General features: G+C 32.4%; 1 protein-coding gene across 1 annotated transcript; it reads right to left on the bottom strand.

Annotated features, from left to right (window-relative positions):
• Positions 1–499: 499 nt before the first annotated feature.
• On the bottom strand, positions 500–16,011 carry LOC149787045 (uncharacterized). The gene is made up of 10 exons (XM_089976026.1): positions 15,935–16,011; positions 10,380–10,476; positions 9,678–9,757; positions 7,560–7,671; positions 6,873–6,897; positions 5,780–5,834; positions 4,054–4,151; positions 2,970–3,088; positions 1,302–1,367; positions 500–580 (listed from the first exon to the last, which is right to left on the bottom strand). The coding sequence occupies exons 1-10, from the start codon at positions 16,009–16,011 to the stop codon at positions 530–532; spliced, it is 780 nt and encodes a 259-aa protein (XP_089832152.1). The 3' UTR covers positions 500–529.
• Positions 16,012–16,393: the final 382 nt, after the last annotated feature.

Below are 16,393 nucleotides of genomic sequence, written 5' to 3'. Positions count from 1 at the left end.
GGAGATAAATGTCCTCCTTTTTATTATTATATGGTACATGTATAACAAATAAATTGTAAGCAACTATAAGAGCCCCTGTGATGATGAATAAATGCGCACATGACACAAGCCTTGATCAATGTTCGTTATTCTGCATGTCTATCTGAACTTGGAATACTTTTTTTAACGGGTACCCTGTTGATCATTTGTATTACCCTGGTTATTATCAACATGCAGGTATCCTAGTATCCGGGTACCTGTTGGCATCTTTAGTGATGATGATCCAAATATGGTGTGACAACGATCCAAGTGTACATGTGATGATTACCCAAATAGGGTATGATGTCAAAAATGTGTATGATAATGACCCAAATGTATATAAAATGACCCATATGTGATGCTTGAAACAGAGTAATATTTAGGCTAAGTTCCAGTAATCAGCCCAAATATGCAGTTTGTGCTTATTCATGTGCCTAGTCAGAACCATAGTAGACGAAAAATGCACCATTGTTACTATATATAATTTGTGATCAAAGTAAACACCAGAAACTTACAGGTGGGTTCTATTTCCTTTGACAAGATGACCATCACTCTCTAATGTCTGTAAATGAAAAAGTAAAATAATATAAGTTTGCTTTTTATTGCAGTTCAATGTTAAGCTTCTCTTTGCCTTTTTAATCTATAAAGTGTTTGTTTATATTGTGTACCTTTCAAAAGATGTATTGCATAATACAATTGGGTTCTGATTAACAATGTCAACATCAAATAAAAGCTTTTACAGTTTTTAAATTCATAAATCTTTCATTTCTGATAGAAAATTTAAAGTCTTATGGATAAAACTTTTCTCAATATTAGGAGACTAACAAAGGTCATGATCAAATATTGGGTCATATGTTGGCATATATATTCCATACATTTGCAGATGACATGATTAGATTTTTAAATCATTATAGCATTTGTTTCAAATTCATCTTGCTTTTCTTAATGCAGGTCATGTATGTCACATTGGAGGAAGTGGACTGTATGCAAGATCTAATCCCCATGGTTTAATCTGCAGAACTGCTACACAAGATATTTTACTGATATAAATGACTTTCATACATCTGGATCACTTGCAGCACATTGTGTTTCCTTAACAGATTTGACATGAAATATACTCCTTGTTGAGGTGTTATGTTTGCTGCAAATATGTTCATCAGAAAACAATGAACAGCTTCAAAATTACAAATAAGAGTAACGATTGCCTCAGAACTGACTCTAGTTGCTTCATTTCATACCAAAAGCCATTGTTTGCAGTCTTTTATCCTATGTAACCTGTTTACCTTGAAATGATCAATCCAGAAGTCAGCCTTGCATTGTCGTAGTATTCCCCACCATCGTTCAATTCGCTGAAAAACAACACAAAGGCATGAGCTAGTTCATTTACAGACCTCACCCCTCCTTTACCATAAGATTTTCTTTGTTAGTCACTCATCTGACATCTAAGTGATGTGGCCTGGCTATCTCATCTGTAATTTCATCAGCAGAGTATGGATATGCTTACAATGTGTACAGATAGATTTGTTCTTTTATTATGGAATTATGGTGTTAAAAAGGTGGGTTTGGCCAACAATTAAATTGTGATGCAGAATGCTGAACATGAAACTCTGCGCCAATGTCATGAACAAGGCTGCATAACCAACTTGTTTTACATTGGTGTCTAAAGAGATATCATTATGACCAGACAAAAATGGAATGGGAAAACATTGCTATCGTACTTGCTCCATTTTTGCAATCTTTCCATGTTTTAAACTCATACAAAGTAGTAAAGTAATGATTCACACTAATTGTATTTGCATTCACAACATCAAACATGTAGAACACTTTCACAGCAGTGTTTTTTGTTTCCCCTTAGATGAGGATGCTTATATGAACTTAAAAGCGTTACGACTCTAAGATCTTAAACATAAGAAAGCGAAACCAAAAAGTAAAATTCAACAAATACTTTATTTTCCCAGAAAATGTGAAAATTTAAAAGAAGCTTACATTATTATTAAATAAATCCCAAACAGTCCCCTGTGGTCCAAACATAAAGTGTTCCAAATGAATTACAGTGGTGTTCCGACTGGAATGCAATATTTAATGTGCTGATGTACCAATAGTCTTATCTCTACCGATGTGCTAACAGCGTTGATTTATCACAATGATATAGTCTAAAATGTCCCTGAAATAATTCACAATAATCCCAAAATAGCAATCAAGTCCAAACTTATCAATAAGCACTTTGCAATTCCAATGAATAGTTGAAATGTATAATCCTGTTACATATAACTGAATACATAATCACATATTCCACTAGACAGATGTTTCAATAGGAATATGTTGTTAACTATGTTGATCACAACCTTTATATATAAACCTAAGACAACAAGAAGATGATGATGTGGTTCCTTTTCTCATCATATTTAAAAACAAGGTCTGTTTACATTTTATTTTTGGGGCCACGAATGGCCGAGTAGTCTAAAGTACTAATCATTCTTGATCACTGCCATCTCACCTCTGTCTGCGTGGGTTCGAGTCCAAGGCCCAGCTAGCGTGGGCACGTGGGAAAGCCTGCCAGTAGCTTCTCATGGGTCGGTGGTTCTTCCCTGGGTTTTCCAGGGTTCTTCCTCCACCAGTTATACTGGCCGCCATGTATAGCCCATCTTGTGCTGAAAAATGGCGTTAAACCCGAAAACAAAAACAACTTTTTATTTTTACTTTTAGCAAACTACCCGGCAAATTAAAACATTTTCTCAGGGGAAAAAACAAAGTTCTGAATTAAGATCCATATAGACATGTTTACAAATTTCATAATCTACAATCATGGAAAACAATTAGCTATGCAGTATCTTGCTTACCAATGACACATACTATCATGGGCAACAGTTAAACAATATATAGATATACAATGGGCACTTCCAATGGTTGCTAACTGACCTGTATTACCCTTCTTTCAATTAAAAACATACCTGGTTTGCATGCGATGTATCATATATAAATGCATTTTCTTTGTTATGAAGAGCCATCTGCATTGCAGCAACCATGCCATTTTCTGTGCCTGGGTCGCCTCTCACTTTTACTGGACACCCTGGAAAATAGGTTAGTATAACATTATTAAAGCATCATATATTAAATGTTTTATAATTTATATTGGCTTTTGTGATGGTGGTCAAAGTTCTCATTTGCCTTTAAATTCTGTATTTTACTACTGTACAAGAAATATAAAATAACTTATTTTACTGAACGTTTACAAAGTTTTAGGAATTCAACTTACCATGTAAATTGGTCATGTAAACTCGTGAGATTAGTGTCAATTGCACCAACTGTATAGTGCACAACAGAAATGGTCTGTTAAGCTCACCATAACTATCCTACTTTTTTTCGACATAATACCATAAGCAAATGCTAATCCAGGATATGCTTAAAGGGCAATTAAGAAATAATAATTAAAATTTATGAGCAAAACATTCATTTGATATGGAGCAGAAACTGTCTAAACCTGCCCCTCTGAGCAAATATTGTACTGGAGACAATGCAAGTTTTGTACAAAATAGTACGTTTTATATATGTGACAACAGGCCTGCAAACAAACAGATGTATCATTTATGGCTGACTAGTCAGCCAATTATATCTAGCACTGCTCACATCCATAGTCCAATAAGAAATGTTATAGCTCAGTAAATCCTGCATCCAAATATCTCATTTCTTTTCTTCATTTAATACAATGGTTACCGCAACACTTTGTTTTGGCATTTAATTTTAATTACCTTATCAGTATAAAAAAATTAAGTTTGTATAAAAATATATTGTTAGAAAAGAGTACCCACCCTTAAAATCTTGAGTGTGAACAGGAAGACATAATAAGCAATGCAATACATTTACTCATTTTACAATCCCAAGACAAACACACAGCTGTCAAGCATGTCATTTTCAAAAACGAAACAATACTGAAATGACAACTATTCAAAATTTAAACTGCAACTGCAAAAATATAGCTGAACATGAAATTATTTTATAATCTGCATTATGTGAGTGTATGCTGACTTTATTTACCATGGAATTTCTCAACTGTATCATCAAAGTAGGAGGCAACAACCTCTGGTCGTCTGTTGGTGATTCCAGCATGCAGCCATAATATCTTCCTAGAAAAACTAAAAATATGATTGTTTAAAAGTGTATTGTATCACACAAAGTGTTTTTTTTTATATTTTTATCATTGGAAGATGTCTGTTTCCAACTGTCAAGATGAACTGTATGTACATAACAGAAATGAAACATAATAAGAAATTGAAGAATGAATAAACAAAAATTGCAGCAAATTCTTATATGTGTTTTTCACATTATTGTAACACTTTAAATCATAATAGGAAACATCTAATAAAATAATGATTTTTAAATGTTACAGTCCAAATGAAAATAAAATTTAATTAAAAAAAGTTCAATCAAACATGAAAGTTTCTATTAGATTAGTTGCATCAATAATCAACGAAAAAAAAGGATTATTAAAAGTGTCAACAAAATCCAGCGCAAGCTTCTACTCTTCTACATTTTGGCATGTATTTCTAAATAGTGAATGAAAACTTTACTCCATTACATGAAAGTCAAAACGTGTATGATGATGATGGTGGTGGAAAAGCATTTATGAGCATGAAGAAAATTACCGTCTACATGCCTTATATAGAAAACAAAGATTTTAGGTCATTGTGGCAGTCCTTGTGTATGTGTATTGTGTGTATGTGTGTTCAATGTGTCCTGCAACTCCTAAACAGTTCAAGATAAAAGCAAAGTTCAATATACTAACTTTGTGAAACGACTGTGGGCTACAGATTTACCTTTGGTTTTAAAATCTTAAACCACTGTAGAAAGTCTTAATGGTTCTACCTAGAATGGAAAATACTTTTTAAGATTTGTTTTAAATATTTGCTAATTTGTTTATATGACCATTGGGTTACCTGGGTCCCAATTTTAGAAGCTTGACATCACGCTCTCATAACCACATATGTATTTTTTCTGCTAATTTTGTTTTGGTGCTGTATATAACAGCAACAAAAGACAGTCATTTAGTGCTGTGGCAAATGGAGTCAAGTGTCCTGCACAAGGACACAGCAGGTAGCTGACCCAGACTGGTCATATAGTAAGATCAGAAACCTACAATCTTGTGGCCCTGACTCTAGCACACTAACCACTGAATGCTTCTGGCTTAAGATTATGTTATGTGTGTGTGTGTGTATGTATATATGTATGGATTTTTTTAACAGCAGCTAAGCACAATAATGGCTACAAGGTACCAAATGAACAGTTATACAATTGTAAAAGCAAAGAGTTTCACTTTAAGAATACTCAGTTTATAAAGAAGACTTCACATGAATTTGCCCATGGATGTATTCAACACCACACCATTAACCAAGATTTAGCCCTACGGGCTGGACAAATGTGGGAAACACTATATTTTACAAACAATCTGGTCAAAATCAGCCAGCCTGATTCAAGTTTTTACAGCTGTCCATATAATGGGTACTGGTGGTCAGTTAATTGCTGCCTCTGTAAGTTTGCATAGTGTAATGAAACAATACTGCCATTATATGTACAAGTGTACAATAAGATATTTTAATATTTAAGATTAGACTGATCTTTTTATGAAACAAAAATACTTATAAGGGAAATATGCCAAAAAATTCATCTACTATCTTTTCAGTGGTGTTAAGTCTTATATAGAATTAGATTCTCGTGCTTTAATTTAATTTTTCAATATTATAAGAGAAATTCTGAATATACATACCCATCAATACATCCATGTATGCCAATACCATATAGTATTAATTTATCATACCCATCTAAAGAAAATTATATATGACATCATATTAGCCAAATATTGAAATACAGAAACATATATATTTTAAGACTGCAAAGTGTGATGTATAGCCATATTATCGCTATATTTTTCTCACCTTTGTCAAACACCATGATATATTCATGCACACAACACTAGACTAGGCTCACAAAGACAGTGAGAAAAAAAATAACATTCTAATATTATGTACACATCTACAGACTAAATCCAGTCATATCCAAAAGGTATATATATTCTATTTTCAACATTATTTATTATGTACGTATGGCAGTATATAACTCTGGAAATTCAATATATAATAGGCAAAATTATTTCTACTCACTGTGTCATTGCCAACTGTTTAAAAGATGGTTAAAATTATGAAATTACAACAACAATGGCATCCTGTGAATTATGTAGCACCTTTGTATATTGCGTTTTTGTTTCTAAAGCCTCGTATCTTCTGAGAATGTTTGTTGCTGAATAATGCAAAACAGAAACATTCATGGGATTATTGATGTGATATGAAAATGCCAAGAAATTATGTTTGTTTAAATTTTGTTATCTATCTGAACCTATCTAGCCACAGATCATGTCCAACTGAGCAAAGCAGCACACTTGGGTTACTGTTTACAAGGTGTACTACAGGGACATAACCATGTACAGTAGCAAAAAGTGATAAGTCAGACATATTCAGCAAAAGATAATTTCCATGCCTGAAAGGTTGCACAGTTTCAATTTATTTCTATATTTCACAAAATCCTAATTTTTCTTGCTGTACATATAACAGATGACATGTCACATGGCATGGTGGGAACCTTTTATATAAGTGAATATTTTTACAAATAATGTTGCTATAGAACTGTCCAAATGCCACATTAACTGTAACAAAACTACGTCTTTAACGCACCTTAAAGTCGATGATGCTAATTCTATGCAATCTGAAAAAATGACCATTTCACATATCATATCACATCATGCTGTGCCATTCAGTTGCAAGCCATCTCTCACAGAAAGCTTGTAATAACAATATAGTACTTACCAATATGCCATACATAATTTGGACCCTGAAAGAGATCATTACACTGACTATAAAAATTAAATTTTGCAAGATTAAAATGTACCACGCGCATACAAAATACAGTCCTTGAAAAAAAAAAACATTTTAAACCATGCTTTAAAAGTGGAAAGAACTGAATAAGACTGAACAATATTAAAAGTTTATGCTAACATCACATTTTTTGATTAATTACCTATACATTGGCTTGGATGTGTACTGAGAAGGAATTCCATAATTTAAACAAGCTACATAAATAGCATTCTGATGAAAAATACCAAATATTCATCTCCGATATTTCTCGAATGTAACTCACTGCCCTGAATGTTTAAATTATATTTGTGTCACATAAAGGGACAAATGCTAAATAAGACTAATGCAATCCATACATGAAAATTATTATTTTTATTAAGAACAAATAATCGACAATCATCATGCTTTATTATGATGAATAAACTTGTATTGACATATATTATGGATAGTTTTCCCAACCAAACTGATGTAATTGGAGGACTTTTGAACATGTAATCAAACATTGACAATAATCTGATATACTTTGTATGCAAGTGATTCAAATGAAGAGATTCCATTTTTAAGAAATAATTTATTCCAATATTTCATGTTTTCATGGGGTCAACTTATGTGAATACTGGATGAAAAGATTTGCATTACTGTCCACTGTAACTCACTTTTAGTGATATATTGTCTTCGACTCAGCCTTCGTCTCTTTCTCCTTTCTACACCATTCTTATCCAGTTCTCTAACAATGTCTCTGGCAAATACTCTGCAAAATCAAATGGTGATGTGCAATTTATATTATCAATGTGGTTTTAATCCAGTGGTAAAATAAAGTGTAAAAAAAGAAGGCAACAAAAATATAATCATTTTAATAACAATGGAAAACAACAAACAAAATATAGAATGCCTCATATAGTGCAATCATTCAGTATGAATAACTGCTACAGCCAGCATCAATTGTTAAGTGTTAATAATTGTCCTGAAATTATGTACAGCAACTCGGTTCGGTCACCAACGAAGATGCTGCCAACTTCTTTTAAGACTACACAAACAAAAGCTTTTTCTAGGGTTATAGATCCCTTCGATTTTGGTGAAAATTAAATTATATCAGTTGGGAATAAAACCATAATGAATTCTATTAAAATTGGGAATTTTGATTTTTGTTAAAAAAAACATTGGAAACTTATAGTATAAAGTATTTATACCGCAATTCTGGCTGTATCTGGGCCCATAATCAACCCCCACCCCCAAAGAATTGCAGCACCTTGTACAATATACACTCACCGTATTTCCTAGAGACAATAATAATAAAAAATTGAATGAAAACTATATCCAAATATTTGTCATTCTGCAATGAATGTACATATTTTATTTTGTCATGAAATAATTCCTTCCTAAAAATGAAAATTATATCTTTAAGTATCCTGGCTAAATCCCTACATACAGGCCTATTTCAGAACAGTAAAATAAACATTACATTATAAAAAAAAACACCATAACAATACTTTACAAAAATGTTTATTATTTCTGCAATCAAGTCATAAAAAAACTCCAACCTGATAAATCTGAATGACTTTTACTGACTGATATTGTTATTATCTCCCATCTTTCCCCATAAACATATCAAAGGAAATGTAATGAGGGACATATCGGCCAGTTGTCTTCCCAAAGAATATTTTTACATAGCACTGCAGGCAAGTATGTCCATCATCTGGAACACTTTTGATCTGATCTCATATTCCAGGTCTATTGTTGTGCAGTAAACATTTTAGACTTTAACAACAAAAAGTATTAATTCATTCCTGAAACAAAACGTGTTCTGCAAAACTACACAGAAGGGTGGACATACCTTTCCTAAAAAATAAAGAATGATGGTATATATGACATAAGGTATGGCAGAGCATCATATATAAAGTGGTCACCAAACAAATTTAGCTACATTTGCAAGCAACATTTTACCAAAGATGAAACTGTAACCTAACATGGTATGTTTATTTATTTTTTAATGATAATTTGTTATCATGGTATTTGCATTCTAACAACAGTTTTTATCATGAGCATGAAGCAGTGACCATAAATAATAATAATAAGAAGAATAACAATAGCAGAAACAAACATTAACATGTGTGATTATGATAATAATAATAATAATATTATCACTAATGAAAAGATTATTGATGCACAAAACAACACAAACAATAATACTAACAGTATTAAAAATAACAATGAGTACTTGGTGTAAATTTCAATATCAATGCAATTACAATTCACCCATGTCAATATCTATAGTTTTAATGCGATTTCTGCATGCATACATAAGAAATACTGCAGACAGGAAGATATATCAATAATTCTGTTGTTTACAACCCTTTGCACAGAGAAGACCATTGAAATTCCAAGATAAGATATACACAATATAAGAAAGTTTATTTACTGATCATAGTCAACACAACATAAAGCACTAAATCCAGGCAAGTTATTATATTAGACAATAAATACAGTCATTAAAACAAATTTACACACCACATTCACACTGTGACTGATCAATCTGACCATTTTTGTTAAAGGAAATGTCTTTAATAAATGTAACTCGTTTCTTCATTGAGGCACAACAAGCACTTTTCAGAAATTCATCAGTAGTGGTTCAACATACACAAAGTTAAGTAGATTTGCAAGTGCTACCTTGAATATCGGGGGAAGTAACTGGCTGATGTTCCCCATACTCAAAACAATAAATTTTGGAAATAATTGTGAATGAAAGGACACAGTTACCTTGTTATTTTTATACAGTATTTAATTTTCAAAGTTCTTCTCAAGTTTTCACACCCATTGCACCCATTTTCTATTTCTTTCTGAAAATAGAATATGAACAAAAATTATATCAATCAGAAACTCAATTAACCGGTTTTCAATTGAAATTAATTAAGTTTAGCACTTTGCATAAAACTGAACACATAAAAAGTTGAATCAAACAAAACAATAACTAATCAATATTTCACTTTTGTTATTCTTGTCTGGTTTATTGCCATTTTTGAGCACAAGATAGGATATACATGGCAGCCAGTATAACTAGTGGAAAAAGAACCCAGGAAAACCCGGCGAAGATCTACTGATCGAATACTGGCAAGCTTTCTCATGTACCCACATTGGCCAAGTCCAAAACTCAAACCCAGGCATAGAGAAATGAGATGACAATGATTCAAAATGGTGATCACTTAAGATATTTCATTTCTAAAAAGAGTAATGACTGCTTTGATGACATAACCAAAATCGTACAGAACTTAACATACTGTATTCTAATGAGAATAAAATGCCAAACTAAAGTTTAGTGATCAAATCTGAGAATTAATTGGCGCATACCAGGTTTAAGGAGAATGCATCAATATAATTTGTAGCTTCCTATTAATGTTGGCTTGACAAAAATTAAGATGTACCAGAATTAACTAAAGAATAATTGCCCATTATTATAAATACCTTTGCTTTTTGAAGGATGTCATCCACATCATAATTTAATGCACTTCTTCTGAACAACCCCATGCTGGGTATTATATTTTTTTTAAGCTGCTGAAAGCTGGAGAAAACAGCAAATGTTTAAAACAAAATGTAATTCAGTGAATAACAAACACAATGAAAACAAAGATTCAAAAGAAAATTCACCAGGAATTGGGTGAAAATGTTTTTCATTACATTATCTTCATAAGGAAAAAAAATACAGTAGCAGACCTGCCAACCCTGACAAGACCATACCAGTAAGGCTGTTGATTTTCTTTCCCTTAAGTTTGGCCAGCTTTCAGTAAGGTGTAATAAAATATCATAAACTGCTATTGTAGTGCCGGAAAACATGTAAAAGTTCAATATTAAAAACTAGTCCTACATGTAAGACTCGATGCTGATATTTATGTTTTGGGCATCGGGGTCTTATTGCCTAACTAACGGGGCTAGCATGTTTTGATGCTGCCTAACATAATATCAAAATTCAAATTTTCAGAAAAATATCACAAATAGCAACCAATAGCGACACTTTTCCACAAAGTAAAGTCATAATGTTTTAGTCAAACTTTACATACTCAGATATCTTTTCTCTAATAAATTCAAATTCTCACAAAAGAAATGGACCTGTTTTAAAGTTTTGTTGGCCTACATTTCAGTTGCCTGGAAAGCAATGAATGCCAGGAATGCTAAAATCAGGTTAAGTTTAAATATTCTTTAATTAAATGAATAAATATATATTATGCCAATTGGAACTGTAAGCAATATCTTGTCTCGTTCAAGAAACACATCCCCCACTCAAACCTATTTGAACATACATCGACTACCATCTCATTTCAACAAATTCAAATGTATATCAATGGAACATGAAAATGCATCCATTTGCTACTGTCCGATTTTGATTCCACTAGGATAAAAACAGCACAGTAAGTATACTAATTACATATCAATACGTGGAAGAGTGTCCAAGTGGGCTACCAAGTGTGTGAGATATTCCTGAAACTGTGACAAGTCATTCTGATGTCAACAGACATCAGAACACGCTATACAAGGCCATTATTTGGGTAGTAAGATATAGCACTATAACATAAATAACGTGATATGTCTTACGTCGTACGACTATATTCAAAATATGCAGCGACAGTGAACATTATGTTCAAATGAAACGTTCATAAAGAACATAGAACTTATTTACCACTAGGGCAGTTGCAGACTTCTTTTCAAAACCCTATGCAGTTCAATGACTTGTTGCTATCTCTCAACTTGAAGTAATTCTAGTAATATTTTTCCATTTCACATGACGATGCCAACATATCTCCTGCCATCAGTCATTCTCAAATTGACATGCGATTTCCAATAAATCTAACTATGTTCTTTTTCCTGCTTTTAATCACAAAAATGTGAGTATTCCTTTTCATTCTTCTGTGCCGATTAACACTTTATAAGAGGCTTATTTTTTGTTTCCTCCTCAACACGCATCTCTATCTGCATGCCATTTTTAAAAGAATTCAATAATCAACATTCTGATCATGCAGATGCTTTGTATGAAAAAAGTGCAGTCTAACGCGTCTGACATACTCCAGAAAAGTTAGTCTGATTCTCTGACTAATTCCACTAATTCTAATAAGAAACACAGATCCAAATACAACAAGGATGAACCAATTATCTGGATTATTCGGCAAGAATGACTTTTTCGTAGTTTTTCCTTTTATTCCATAAGTCTGAAATTTAATGGGTCATATTGATAAGACTTAGGGCAAACTTGTAAGAGTTGGTAGGTCTGCAGAAGTTTGCCAGAAACCACAAGCTAAATAATAATGAACCAGAAACAAAGAGGAAACAAACAGCATCAGAAATGTTACCTGATTATGAAATCATGGTTTTTCTCCAGCAAATAGCGTATCAAACGATAACTGAAGTCCTTGTAAAAGTAATTGGATATTGCTTCTTTTACATCTGAAAAAAAATATATTTATTTGAAGGAAAACAATGAAGACCACATTGAAACATTGTTAGCATACAAATTTAAGAATTTATTTAGATTGGAATGGAAAAGGTACACTTTAAGCTAGAGAAAAGAAGAGCTCAATTTTTTAACAAATGAAAATATAGCAATAAAAAGTTAATGGATTTTAATTTTCTGCTTTGTTCAGATTTGGGAGAAAAATCTCATTTGATAAGGAGTTGATACATAGGATTTAGCCTGATGGCCTCAGTATATTTATTTTGCATTTTAAACTCATGTTTTCTGCCACATGGAACAAAATACATAATGTAGTTTGGTCAATATAACAGTCTGTGCTATTTGTTCACACAAATGACACTTTCTGTGGATCACGATTTTTACATGCACCAGAAGGTAAATTCAACAAAGCATGTGAATTTTGCCTACACTAGTAAACCACCCCCATGGTAAAACAAATAACTGTTGGAACTGATATATATATATATATATATATATATATATATATATATATATATATATATATATATATATATATATATATATATAAAACTACCTGCTTACCCTAAATTTAAAACGAGTGCAATAGGAAACATATTTTTTGCCTTATTGACTGGTTATATACATGTGATATGACCTGCCATTTACTTCTAAATGTACCTGTTATACTGATACAGACAATACAGATTCAGTTTGGTACTTTCCATTATCTTTGGGACTCATCAAGATATATGACTAAGTTTACTCAACTAAATAATACAGTTTAATTAAACTTTGTCTGCCATTTTCCTTAATGAATTATTCTAAAACTACTGTTCAAAATTAAAGTGAATAAAGAAAAGTGCAACACATTTACAGCCCATATTTTTTTCTTTATTCACATTTTGAGTAAAACTGTTTTATGCAAAAATAGAAAGGTGAGAAAAAACACTATATAAGCATAGATACTACGATATACAATTACTGAGTATAAAAGGGCAACCTAATACAAAGAACTAAGTGCTGTACAGGAATATACAAATTTTATATGCTGACGTGATTTTCATTTCCAGTCAAGGCATGCTTGTGATTAAACTTTTAAATGTTCTTCAATAGCTACATATTATACATTGAAATATACTCCATAAGCTTGCAGGGTACAATAAAAGTTTGTACTTTTTGGAAAGATATTATGTGCAACAATATTAACCTTTCAAGTCACATTAGGACAAGAGGTTCATAAATACATAACGTTTTTTTAAAGATCAGGTGCAAACATAGTGAAACAACATGGTTATCTCAGTATATCTAATGTATTCTAACAATTATGAATCAATGTAATGGTTGCCACAGTAAGATATTATTCATTTATATCAATATGATTATAGTTTAAACCCCTGTTCAAAGACACAAGACAAAAGAAGCCATGCCAGCAAATATCTCTTGCCAAAACTGTTCAAAACAGGGTATTTTCTTACATACCCATACACTGTGAGCAAATCACAAGAAGTGGTTAGATCTAATACATTTTTCTAACAGTCTTATGACTATGGCCGAACAATTTGTGCTCATAGTCTTCCAACGCACACATAAACATAAGAATTTACATTTATTTTGTAAGGTTGATTTAGAATTGATCAAGTGTCAAACAAGTCATGGGTAGCAAAGATAGATGGCAGGTACTGATGTAACACAACATTTAAGGTTTTACTTTACATATAAATTTATTTCTATGCATGAAATGCACAGAACAATTCCAATGCAAGACTTTGGCTGTTGTTATCCAATCTCAATTGTGAGAATTACATGCTAAACTTTAAATTTATTAAAAAGTAATTTTCATGTGACATGCAGTCAAGGCTGAAATTCATGTAACTCTATTATAGTGTAGTATATATTTTAAGGTTTACAGTAATATATGTCCCCTGGAAAAATTGACAAATTTGTAGAGAGAATGCAAAGTGGGTACATTTGATCTGACTCAAAAGTTTGTATCCCTTGTGCCACATATCTAAGCACCAACATTTCAAATATTTCACATTCCTTTCAGGACTGAAAGTTTCAAGCTATGTATCATTTACAAATCAAAGTAATGCTCATACCATCTGGGATCATTTTTTCTAGAATTTTTCTTCTGAGATGAGATCTGAAAATATGCATGAAACATACAAAGGATTATAGTGTGTTGAGCACCAAATCAAAACTTACCAAACTTTAGTGTAGATGCACTACATCTATAATCAAACTTAGCTGAATGTAGAAGCATGCTAACAGTGTCATTGATATTTTAATATTTAGTGCATGCAGTCATTGACATCACCAACATAGAAAAGACAGGCTATTTTAAATTAGCAAACAAACAATTAAATTAAATCAAATGTAAATTAAATTAAATATACATAATATATTTAAATCATTTAGAGTGTGAGCTGTAAGCATAATCATAATCATTGATTTCAGAAGGTTTATAATCCTAATCATCATTCATTTGGCAGTGTAAATGCATCGTCTAATAATGATTAAAACTGATTACAACCGAAAATCAAGAATTATATTGGTAATAATTGTAAGAATATTGAAAAGTTTCCATACACAAAAGATCATAAATGTTGACTATTACGATAAGAAATGGGTAATTTTAGGTGGACATACCCCTGTATTCGTAACTGTAATCATGGTTTCCAAATAAAGTGCAATTGTGATCATCAGTACCAAACAACCTAAAATTGTCATTGTAATCAAGCAAATGTAATCGACCCTGTGACAAGTATATGCATCTTAATCTGAACATTATTGTCAGCATGACTATAACTGAAACATATCAGTATCCTTTCTTGGTAACATGGTTGTGAAAGTATCCCTTTAACTTCTTCACAAATAATGGAATTACATACTGTACAAAATACAAATAATGAAGTAAATACTATACAAAATAAAAAAGGCTCCATAAAGAGCTGAACTACATACAAGATTCTAAAAAATTTTTAGAATCATGCACAACAAAAAAAAAACAATCAATCACTGTACTGACTCCATAAGTGGCCTCAGTGCCTTCCTTTATGGCAACTAACGTGTAAGTTACATACGCAGCTAAAAGAATGGATGTTTTGAAGAGGAGTATACAAAGATCAGAAACAAAATAACCAGTTTGCATTTTGATTTTTGGATCAGCATGATCTAAACATTTATCCTTTACAGACAATAAAGAACATTTTTCATTAATCACTAATATTGTGAAAACATTGTCACCTGAAACATTATCAATCAAAACCTAAATAATTTCTGCAGAAGTTCACTAACACCAAAATAATCCTGACACTGAACATTATCATGACATCTGCATAGGAAGTTTATGTCACACATCAATTTAACCATATATTTAACTATATCATCTGGAGACTGCTCTGGTGGCCTAAGTGGTTAGATAATCTGCCTTGGATGTATGAGGTCACGGGTTTGAACCCTGGCCGAGTCATGCCAAATACTTATAAAAATGGTATTGGCAACTGCCTTGCTTGGCACTCAGCATTAAGAAGTTAGTTTTAGGTCTGGTCAACCATGTATGGGGTTGTCCATAAAGGACGTCCTCAGATACTACCTGTTTTCCTCCCCCTCCACCTTGTCCGCATGTGGCTTTACCCCCTTCCCCCGGCTGCAGACGTCTGCATCAAGCATTATACACTGCTCTATGGTCTGGCAGTGTAATAGCTGGTGCTCTCAAAATGCAATGCTCACTGATCTCATCACAACATGTAGCTCAAAACAAAGAAAAACTTAAACAGAAAGTTCTTTCTTTAGAAAGTCTTTTTTTGGAACATACAACTAAAATTTTCTTCTCACAAAAACCTAATTTCAAATAGACTGTCAATGTCTTACTCCACTTCAACAGACGCAGACTATAGCCAGTCAACTAAGTTGCGAACTGGCAGACCATCATCACTAATTTCAGTTGCAGAAGCTGATGATGCAGTTGACAGAATAGCACTAACAAATGCAGGCTCCAGTGCACCTACGTCTGCCACTTCAGCTTGTGTGCTCACTGCTGCATGCCTGTGAA

The sequence above is a fragment of the Sinohyriopsis cumingii genome, chromosome 12 (assembly GCF_028554795.1).
Source record: "Sinohyriopsis cumingii isolate HCF-2022 chromosome 12, ASM2855479v2, whole genome shotgun sequence".
NCBI lineage: Eukaryota > Metazoa > Mollusca > Bivalvia > Unionida > Unionidae > Sinohyriopsis > Sinohyriopsis cumingii.
The sequence above is the reverse complement of the archived record's forward strand: the minus strand, read 5'-3'. Positions and strand labels throughout refer to the sequence as shown.

Coding starts and splice junctions, on each gene's coding strand:
- LOC149787045 (XM_089976026.1), bottom strand. CDS start 16,011: ATGCTTGATGCAGACGTCTGCAGCCGGGGGAAGGGGGTAAAGCCACAT. Junction 5,835..6,872: donor AAATTATGTATGGCATATTG/GTAAGTACTATA, acceptor AATTTTCTTTAG/ATGGGTATGATAAATTAATA. Junction 1,368..2,969: donor ATACATCGCATGCAAACCAG/GTATGTTTTTAA, acceptor GTTGTTTTTCAG/CGAATTGAACGATGGTGGGG.